We start from the raw sequence: 11,119 nt of genomic DNA on the forward strand, positions 1-11,119 counted from the left end.
GCATTAAAATATAAAGATTTTTTTACTATCAGTATAATCTAATATATGATATAAATTAATTATTATTTTATTAAAGTTTTTAATTAATACTTATCATAAGAATTTACTTGTAATAATATTATAAATAATTTAATTATATAAATATTATTTATAGCGTTAGTGCATAAAACTTAAAGTACTCATATACTAAAAACACAACCAAGAAACGCAACCTTCTTCCATCTTTTTATTATCATATTCTTCTGTTTTTAGCTAACAACGACTTTGATAAAAAGGCAAGTTTCATGAAGCTTTTAATCAGAGTAATTTGTTTTCAACCTTTGGCCATCAAACCAAAAAAATACAAACAATTTGTATATTCAACCTCACCTCACTATTGCTATTACTAATCATGAATTTCTTTTCTTTTCTTTCTTCTAAGTCTCAATCTTTACTTGAACACTCCCCCTACTCTTTAGCAAGCACCTAATTTATAAATACCTATCCCAAAATTAATTTTCCTCTATATATTTCTTGTTTTTCATTGAAATCTTGTGAAAAATATTGGTTAGTCATTTCTATCATCTCTTTTTCTTGGATTTTGTAACTGCAGAATAGAGACAGGACGGAAAAATAAAAAAGAGATTTTCGAGCCTGCAACGAGCAAACAACGACGGCTTTGTATCTTGGAGAGTTTGGAATATGGAAGATAATCATAAAGAAGAGAAATTTGAGACAAGGAATACAAGTCATGATAATTATATTTGGAAGATAAAGAAGACATATTGGATTGGTTGCTTTGGGTTATTCATTATAAGCATGGGAGGTGGAGTAATATTAGGATGGTGGAATTCAAAGTTTCATTCTTCAAACAGTCAACTATGGTTGGTGCCTTTAGGTCTCATCTTGCTTATTACACCAATTATAATTTGTTTTGCTATTCTCTTGGATTCCAGTGACTACTGAGAAGTCGAACATCAAACAGTCAAATTGCCTCAAGATTATTCTCCTCATCATATGGAGATATCATTATAATTTACAGCACTTACAAGTTTGTTATTGTGATCATCATTGAATTTTGTGATAACTTAAAGAAAGTAAGTACTACTACTATAGTTCTCTTAGTTTTTTTTTTTCTCTCTTCATTTTGCAACTTATAGGCCATTGAATTTTGGGAGTTTGTTTTGAACTTGTTATGCGTCCTTATCGATTATGGTGTGCCAAAAAAGGGAAACAGATACCTTACATATGTGAAAAAGATTTTGTATACATACAAAGGAAAAAAAAGTATTATATTTCTTGAGTAATGTAAGTAATAAGCTCTCCATTTTAAAAAATAATGAAATGGTAAACTTATTTGTTTTAGTTACAATAAAAACAACCCAGGAAAATTCCACTAATGAGGTCTGGCGAGGGTAGTGTGTACGCAGACCTTACCCCGAAGGAATAGAGAGGTTGTTTTCGAAAGACCCTTGGCTTAAGAAAATAAAAAAATAAAAGAAGACAATATTAGTTTCACCACAGAAATCATATGAAAAATAGGAACAACACGAAATTCAGAAGAAAGATGCAAAGCAAAAGCGATAGCTAGTAAATAGGTCTTGCACTGAAAAGCGAAATAGTAAGACACAACACTGCCACTAGCTATCTTAGACAAAAACCCTACCAGACTAGTCTCACAAAGGTACAAACTAAGGCAAGACTCAACTACCTCCTAACCTACAACCCTAATACTCGACCTCCACATCTTCCTATCAAGTGTTATGTCCTCGGAAATCTGAAACCTCGTTATATCCTGACTGATCAACTCTCCCCAATAATTCTTAGGCTGCCCTCTACCTCTTGTCGTGCCCTCCACAACCAGCCACTCACACCTCCTTACCGGAGCATCTGGGCTTCTCCTCTGAACATGCCCGAACTATCTGAGCTTCGCTTACCGCATCTTGTCATCAATGGGAGCCACATGCACCTTCTCCTGGATATCATCATTCCTAATCTTATCCATCCTAGTGTGTCCGCACATCCACCTCAACATCCTCATTTCTGATACTTTCATCTTCTGGATATGTGAGTTCTTAATAGGCTAACACTCATCCCCATACATCATGGACGATCTAACCACTACTTTATAGAAGTTACCTTTGAGTATCGGTAGCACTCTCTTGTCACACAGGACTCCAGATGCTACCTTTGAGTATTGAGTATCGGTAACCTCAATACGGTGTTTGACATCCTTGTCGATCTCCCCTCCCATTGGATAACCGACCCAAGGTACTTGAAGCTACCTCTACTTGGGACAACCTGTGATTCAAGCTTCACATCCATTCCTACTTCCCCCGGCTCAGCGCTGAACTTACACTGCAGGTATTCCATCTTCGTCCTGCTCAGGTTGAAACCCTTAGACTCAAGAGCATGTCTTTTAACTTCCAGCCTCTCGTTAACACCGTCTCGTGATTCATCAATCAGAACTATATCATCGGCGAATAGTATGCACCATGGAACCTTCCCTTGAATGTGGTATGTTAACGTGTCCATCATCAGAGCGAATAAGAATGGACTGAGTGCAGAACCTTGTGTAACTCCATTACAACCGAAAAATGCTTAGAGTCACCTCCAGCAGTCCTAACCCGAGTCTTAGCCCCATCACACATGTCCTTAATCGCCATAATGTAGGGAACCAACACACCTTTTACCTCCAAGCATCTCCAGAGAACTTCTCTAGGAACCTTGTCACACGCTTTCTCAAGGTCAATAAATACCATGTGCAGATCCTTCTTCCTCTCTCTATACAGTTCCACCAACCCCGGCATAAACCCGAACCGGTTGTCGGATACAGATAATGTCATCCTCACTCTCGCTTTAACCATCCTTTCCCATAATTTTTTGGTATGACTCACTAATTTGATACCCCTATAACTATTACAACTGGATATCAGCTTTGTTCTTATATAATGGAACCACCGTACTCCACCTCCACACATCCGACATCCCTTTTGCCTTAGAAATGACATTAAATAACATAGTTAACCACTCCAAACCTGTTCTCCCCACATATTTCCAAAATTTCACCGGAATCTTGTCTGGCCCTGTCGCTCTGCCCCTACTTATCTTATGCATATCTCCCATGACCACCTCAACCTTGATACGCCTGTAGTACCCAAAGTCACGATGACTCTCGGAATGCTCCAATTTGCCAAGCACAATATCCTGATCTCATTCTTCATTCAGAAGTTTATGAAAGTAAGTCTGCCATATCCTCTTAATCTGGGCATCTTCTATCAATACTCTACTATTTTCGTCCTTGATGCATCTCACTTGGTCCAAATCTCGAGCCTTCCTCTCTCTCAACTTGGCCAGCCAGAATAACTTCTTCTCCCCGTATATAGGATCATAAGCCGCAGTCTTAGCCTCCGTGATCGGTAGCTTATCTTCCTTCCTAGCTACCTTATACCTCTCCATACATGCTCGCCTCTCCTCCTCACCTATGCTCCCCACTAACTTCAGGTACGTCGCCTTCTTCGCTTCCACTTTACCTTAGACCACTTCATTCCACCACCAGTCCCCTTTGTGCCCACCAGAGATGCGTGTCGAGACCCCTAACACCTCTCTCGCAACCTCTTTTATACAGTCTGTTGTACCACATAGTGCTCGCATGGGCCGGTGCGGGTCTTTGTGGGTGCTGAGTGCGGTGCAAATTGAAAAAAGAAAAATTGCTATGCGGAGAGGGACGGGACGGGTTGAACTTTTGTGGGTTTAGTTTAAACCTGCCGCTGTCCCCGCCCCACTGCCATTCCTACCTGACATGATTATAGTGATGACTAACTTAAGTTTCTTATATATATATCTCACCGGTATCACAATGATTACTAGGAGTAATCAAATTAAGAGTGTTTAATTGATTGTTAGATATCGAGAACTATTAAGTTCAAGGAACTCACCATGTGATATCGATACACAATCTAATCAAAATTAGAAATTTAAGTAGGTGTTGCAATTACATAACTCTTAACTAATCTATGCTAATCGTTGCTAGTAAAAGAAAATCACGATTAACTAGTTAGAAACATAAGTGAAAAAGGATGTGAGAAAATCTAGCGCTACATTTTTTCTTTTTTAGTAACCCACGCCATTTGGAAGATAAGGAAATTATAAATCCAGGTTTATTTGTACATCACTAAATGATTTGGACAAATACATAAATATTATATACAGTCAAACCTCTTTATAACCGCATCTCTATAAGACAACCATTCACTATAAAAGTCAAGATTTTTCGGAATCGATTTTTATATTATGTTATAATATATGTCTTTTATAACAACACCTCACTATAGCAACCAAACAATATAGAACAAATAAGAATGTTATAGAGAGATTTGACTGTATATGTACCGTCCAATAATATCTGCCACAACGGCACTTTCCATAGATATGACGTGTGTATGCACACACATTTTCATTATCTCACTATTTTTATTTTCCAAAGTAATTTCATTAAAGAAGAAATGACATACATTTTTTTGGGTAAATGAAATAATAAACATTTCTTCCTTTCTTCCTATAATAATAGGAGTAGAGAATTTCCATAACCTATAATTTATAATGATGTTAATTAATGATGTGAAGAGGAAATTTATAGAGATCTTTACATCAAACGCAGCTTTGAAATTGAAGGTAGAAACTAATGTGATGTTACAGTGTTTATATTTTTATTTGGCACTCTAAATCTCCATAATTCTAAGCCTTACGGAGAATTAAGTGGAAATTAAGTAATTAATAAAGGAACATTTTCTTTTTGATAACATCGATTGCTATTGCTGTGCATGATAATAGAAATTATTAATAAATTAACACCCACCTCATGCTAAGAAATCAACGATGAATTAGTTGTACATGAGGTAACGTTGTCATATATAGGTGTCAACTTGTGCAGATTCACCCAAAATATCAAATAGAGATATCAAAATCAGTAAAAGAATAAGCAATGAAAACTAAAATAATATCTAGTTGTTAGCATGAGGAGAAAAAAGAAAAAAAATGAAGTGTACCAATACAGTGGGTACGTACTGCCAAAAGCCAGAACAACATATATTTTTTTTTCCTCAACCATTTGATGTTTGGTATTTGTTGGCATAACTAATTTAGATTCGAGCTGTGTAGGTTCATTTAAGGGAAATGCTTCCTTCTAAAAATTTCTTTATGGCTCGAACCCTTTTATTTGGATTAAAAGTAGAGGATTCTTATCGCATTTCATCACAATGTACTAACAACTTGTGATAAAAATAACAAAATACTATTCCAATTGGGACAATGGAACAGGAACGTAACACATTTTTAACTAAATTGAGAAAGAAGATTTCTGGTCCAAGTATTATCCACATGGTTAACACACGGGATAGGCCAAAGTCCCGTTTGAGGAGATTTCTGACCATCTTTACGTGAAAGAGAAATTGTGATACACCACAAAAAAAAATTAAAAAAAAAAAATAGAACATAGATTTTAAGTAAGTTGAGCGAATTCACCGCACTCGTACTATTGTTACAGTGAATATAAACTTAATTTTCTTTTAAAAATTTTAACAATACAAATGATTTAAGTCACAAGTGTACCAAATACTCCCCTGTAATAATAACTATGGGTAATTTAACCAGAGGCGCATGCACCATGGTAGTTACGGACTTACGAGTTCAATTGATCCTACAACTTTTGACGCGGAGTAAAAATTTATGTGTAAAATTAAAATTGTAAAAATAATAGATTTGAACCCACAACTTTAAAAATATAATGGGTTCAACATTAAAAATCTTAAAAGTTGAACTCATAGAGTTTAAATCCTGGATCTGCCTCTGAATTTAACCATAGTCAAAAGTAGATGGGTAAATTTATTAATGGCAAGACAAAGATATGAATGGATTGAGAGAAATAAACAATAATAGTATTAACAATTTAGAATAGTAAAATACTGACAACAGCCATGAACATCGCATTCTTACATATACAGAACGTAACCAGTGATGAAAGTAATGAAATAGGAGTACTATTGTAATTGGCACAACTGGACCAGAACACTTACATTTTTTTGCTATATTCAGAAGAGAAGATTTCTGGTCCAGGTATTATCCATATGGTCTAACACTCAACACGCACAAGACAATGAGTCTTGTTGGATGCGAGTTTGGCATTTTGATTTTTGTGTGTGAAAGAAAATTTGTGATACATTATAGAAAAGCAAAAAAATAAAACATGAAAATAGATTCAAGATTCAACGTCGACACCGGGGCGAATACACCTTTTGCAAGGGTGGTCAGTTGATCATCATTCGTCGAAATATTATAAAAAATTATAATATGTATACAAGTAAAATATTGATTTTAAATATATAAACATATATTGAACATCCCTTGGAACTTTTTTACTTCTTTCAAGTTTGAACACCCTTGAAAACATTTCTGGCTTCGCCACCGGTCGACACTGACAGTCATGAGGCATGCAGACTACAATTGCACTCTGTGCAAATAATATTTCATTTGCCACAAAAAAATATTTCTTCTCGGTCTAAATAAGTACTCTGTCTGTCTCAATTTATGTGAAAGTATTTGAATGAGCATGGAGTTTAAGAAATAAAGGAAAATTATTGAACTCTTGGTCTAATATAAACGATAAAGATTTGTGTAGTAAGAAAACATTCAATTAAGGGTAAAAGGAAAAATTTAAAGAATTATTACTAAATATAGGGAGCTATTTTTTCTTTTTAAGTCTGACTAAACAAGAAAAAGTGTTACATAAATTGGGAAAGAGTGTCATGGAGGAAGCATATAGTTACCCAATCCAGTCATTCTGATAAAATACAATCAAGTATAGAAAACCATTTCATCTATATAGTTAATATTCCTGTAAAGAGCTCTGGTATACATGTCTCTAGTTGAAAAAATTTAAGAATTACGTCTAACAATTCTCTCTTAATTATACAAAGATTCTGATTGGCTACTATTTGTTTAATACCCTCACGCCATAATTCTTTCTGATAACTATTCTGTTGCTACGACTATTCAACAAGGTCTAGGACAGTTAAAGATCAGACTAGAGACCTTATTTATAGTACAGAATCCTGCCTTGATTGAGTTGGGAACGTGGTAGAGAAATCGCATAAGGTGAAAGTTGGAGGATTGCCCGGGTAAAATTCTAGAAAGAATTAGGGTAAAAGAGAATCTTGGAGGCCCGTGAATATAAAAAAGAAAAGAAAAGAAAGATAAAGACGATTGCGCCAGGATATTTAGTATTATCGCCGAAAAGAAGAGCTCCCGAATTTTCGAGATAAGAGGGAATCAGAATTTAATAAATTTAAACTTTCTATTCCATATCTGTTGCAGCTTAGGACCCACCCAAGAATTGGCGCATTAGTGTGCTACTGAAGGTCCGTCATTTCTGCTTTTGGTAGGGATCGCCTCAGGAACTAAGTTTAGGAATCTTTTGAGTAGGGGAATGCATGTATAGCTGATCTTGGGGCAACCACTAAATTATATCAATAACGCACAAAAATTTACAAGAATACTCACTTTTGGGACAAACTTCAAATATACTCGCCTTGCCAAAATAAGCAAGCACATAGAGGCCTAGTGTGGAAGAGAACGGCTTGCATCCTTCTATTGATTAACAAGAACATATATACCCATCAAGTAGTAAACCTTAGTCCTAACAAATATGAGAAACTAGTTCTAACAAATATGGAGAACTAGCCCTAACAAATATGGAAAAGGAAAACTCCCCTAGTGCTAAACATACACAAATATATTACACACGCCACATGCCATACGCCACGCTTCTTTAATACCCCCCCCCCCAAGTTGGCGCATGCAGATTACAAATGCCCAACTTGCACAAGAGAGAAACATATTGAGATTTTCCTAAAGCCTTCGTAAAGATATCTGACACTTTCTCATGTGAAGGCACAAACTTGTCACAAATAAAATGACAGTCTACTTCAATCTATTTGGTTCTTTCATGAAAGGCTGAATTCTTTGCTATGTGCAATGCTTCTTGACTTTCACAATATAAATGAATAGGGGAGTGCAAGTCACTCCCAAACTAGATAAAATTTCATTTAACCATTTTACCTCACAGATTGTCACTGATATTGCACAATATTCAGCCTGTGTAGACGATTGAGAGACGGTATGTTGCTTCTTAGTCTTCCAAGATATGGGTGAGTCACCCTGTTTACCGTGAAAATAGTAATAACAATTGAATTTGTTGATGGGACTCTAAAAATACATGATCTATTTTTATGCTAGTTGTTAAGCAATTGATGCTAGATATGTGAAATAAAAGATGAAATGCGAGCTAAAATGGAATTATAATCGAACCGGGGGGTCTAGCTATTCGGGCCTTGGACTGACTGATGAGGGTCCTCGAGGTCGATGCCTGGGTTCGGGCTCGAGCTATCGGGGATAATCGGGAAGGGGATAGCAATTAGAATATGATTAAAGGAGGCTCTTTATAGCCAACGACAAGCGATAAATGAAGAACAAGTATGAAGGCAATAAATATGAGCAATAGTGCTGGGAGAATACATTAGAGAGGAAAGAGAGATAGAGTTATTATTTATCTCGTGTAGAATAGTTGGAGCAACAACAGGAGAGCCTTACAAAATGGTAAGGATCCCCTTTATATAGGAGGGGAATCCCAACATAGTACAAAATGCATTAATTGTAAAGGTATGGAGATGATACGGCTATACGTGACACCAGGCTCTGTTAGTGTTATCTGCTCATCCTGGGAACTCCCCTTCTATGGCATCGTCGTTGGGTCGGGCGTAAATGGACGTCGAGGGAAAGAACTCGACCACAACCCTACACCCTCGAGATCTCGAGATGACTTCCCGAAATGCCTTAATGACGAGGAATTGGACCCTCCGATTTCACCGTATACAGATAGTCTCCACGTTTCCTAGAACAAAGTAATAGGAAACGATTTTGAGCCGCCGTTCCGAGGGCATCATTGCCATGTTCGTCAACCTGTAAGAGCATTAAATGTCATGCCCCAGAATACCGTGCAAGGGTTGCCGTCAAATGTGATTATCGAGGAACCCACGAACCACTATTGGCTCGTCTTTTCCGTTGCCCAAGCGGTTCCTATAAATATATCGACTATTTGATAATCCTTATCTTCGTAGAATCTTCAAATTCACGAGTCCATACCCATCTTATTTTACACTTTTCTATCTTGATTTCTGAGAGAAAATTTTACCATTGCTATGGCCAGGACTTCTAGAACGGTTCCTCGGCGGAATGAAGCTGCATCTTCATCTCGGTCGTCTAAGGAGAGAGCCAAAGCGATACCCACTTTGGAACAGTGCACTCCCTCCAAGCTTGATATGTCAAAAGATTTTACCATCGATACCACTTCATCCATATCGGGCCGATGTGATCATGTGTCCCGATACATTAGTATCGTGACCAACATAGAATAGGTGAGGACAGACTGCCGATAGAGCGAGGTAGTGGAGGTGGAGATTCTCGGACTTGATGAAAATATAACGGACTACAAGGCCGACTTCCTTCATGTGTATACCCACCCGTTCACCTTGGGTCCTGCTGATTCCTCTGAATCCTCCCCCTCGGAAATAGATCCGGTTATCCTTGATTTTTGTGACAAAAATCAAGTGATGCTCGGTCAGATCTATCCTTCTATTTGGAGGATAGTATTGATGCTCCATCATTTTACTGAAGGGGTTGTGGGCGAGACTTTTACCCTCAGCCATTTGATTAGGTTGTACAGCCCTCGATTTTATCGAGGTTTGATCAGGCTCCATAATCGATCCAAAAAATTATTTTTCTCGAGCACCGACGAGGGGAAGGATCGAGGATGGATAAGCAGGTTCGTCTGGGTAAGGACCTCAGACATCATTCCAGCCCGAAAATGCCTTTCCCGGAGAGATGGAACACACATCGTAAGCGATTTTCCCTTAACCATGTTTTGTAATTTTCTTCCCTTTCCCCCGGAATGTTGACCTCTTTGTCGTTTCACGCAGCCATCGCTTGGTACCCTGAGGTGGTTTCGAATTTGTCGGGGTGGATCAAACGATTGGACACCGCGTTCTCATATCATGTTCGGTCTTGGACCGACCTGACCAAAGAGCGATGGGTGGCCAAGAATCATGGTAGAGCTTCTTTGCTGTCTATGTCTTAGATTTGCTTTTCTCCTTGCGTCCCTTGTGCTGACAAATTATGGTTATCGTGCTTGTGTAGGACTTGGCGAGAATATGGAGATGAGGCCGCCCTCTGGTGGTAAAACAGAGGCTTCGGAGCCGGCAAGGGCAAGAAGAGGGAAAGTAAGGCGGCTGTTGACCCTCCTATGGCAAAGAAACCCAGGTCACTCGAGTATCAAGCTGATATTAGGACCTCTGTTTCAACTTCAGGGGCAAATCCCAGCGCTGAGTGTAGACATGTGATTTTTGACCCTCCCCAAGATTTTTCATATTTTAGCACATAAATATTTAACTTAGGACTACAACAACAACAACAACAACAACAACCCAGTGTAATCCCACATGTGGGGTCTGGGGAGGGTAATATGTACGCAGACCTTACCTCTACCCCGAGGGGCAGAGAGGCTGTTTCTAGGAGACCCTCGGCTCAAGAAGGCAACAAGAGACACTATATTAGTACTATCAATAGACTCATAATAAAATAACATACAATACCATAAAATCCATAACATAACATAAATACCATAAAATAACAAAATAATAGCAATATAAGAGATATAGGAAATACGAGAAAGATGTAAGGTATACTAATACACAGCAGATAAAGCCCATCATCAGTAGTTGATCAATAGCATCCTAAGACTAATTCCTAACTGGCTAATCTCACTCTAGTGCGCTGTAAAAAGAAATCACAATTTCCCCTAACCTACAACCTTAATGCTCGATCTCCATAATTCCCTGTTAAGGGCCATGTCCTCAGTAACCCTAAGTCGCGCCATATCCTGCTTGATCACCTCTCCCCAATACTTCTTAGGTATCCCTCTACCTCTCCTCGTACCCACCACAGCCAGTCGCTCACATCTTCTCACCGGTGCATCAGTGCTCCTCCTCTGAATGTGCCCGAACCATCTGAGTCTTTCTTCTCGCATCTT

At 38.0% G+C, this 11,119-nt stretch overlaps 2 protein-coding genes across 2 annotated transcripts; both read right to left on the minus strand.

Moving 5' to 3' along the window:
- Positions 1–1,535: 1,535 nt before the first annotated feature.
- LOC138874807 (uncharacterized) lies at positions 1,536–2,846 on the minus strand. The gene is made up of 3 exons (XM_070153592.1): positions 2,591–2,846; positions 2,265–2,486; positions 1,536–1,585 (listed from the first exon to the last, which is right to left on the minus strand). The coding sequence occupies exons 1-3, from the start codon at positions 2,844–2,846 to the stop codon at positions 1,536–1,538; spliced, it is 528 nt and encodes a 175-aa protein (XP_070009693.1).
- A 52-nt stretch (positions 2,847–2,898) lies between these two features.
- Positions 2,899–3,438, minus strand: LOC138874808 (uncharacterized). Its single transcript, XM_070153593.1, has 2 exons — positions 3,295–3,438; positions 2,899–3,186 (listed from the first exon to the last, which is right to left on the minus strand). Exons 1-2 carry the CDS (start codon positions 3,436–3,438, stop codon positions 2,899–2,901), a joined length of 432 nt encoding a protein of 143 aa, XP_070009694.1.
- Positions 3,439–11,119: the final 7,681 nt, after the last annotated feature.

Source organism: Nicotiana sylvestris, chromosome 8 (assembly GCF_000393655.2).
Source record: "Nicotiana sylvestris chromosome 8, ASM39365v2, whole genome shotgun sequence".
Lineage (NCBI taxonomy): Eukaryota > Viridiplantae > Streptophyta > Magnoliopsida > Solanales > Solanaceae > Nicotiana > Nicotiana sylvestris.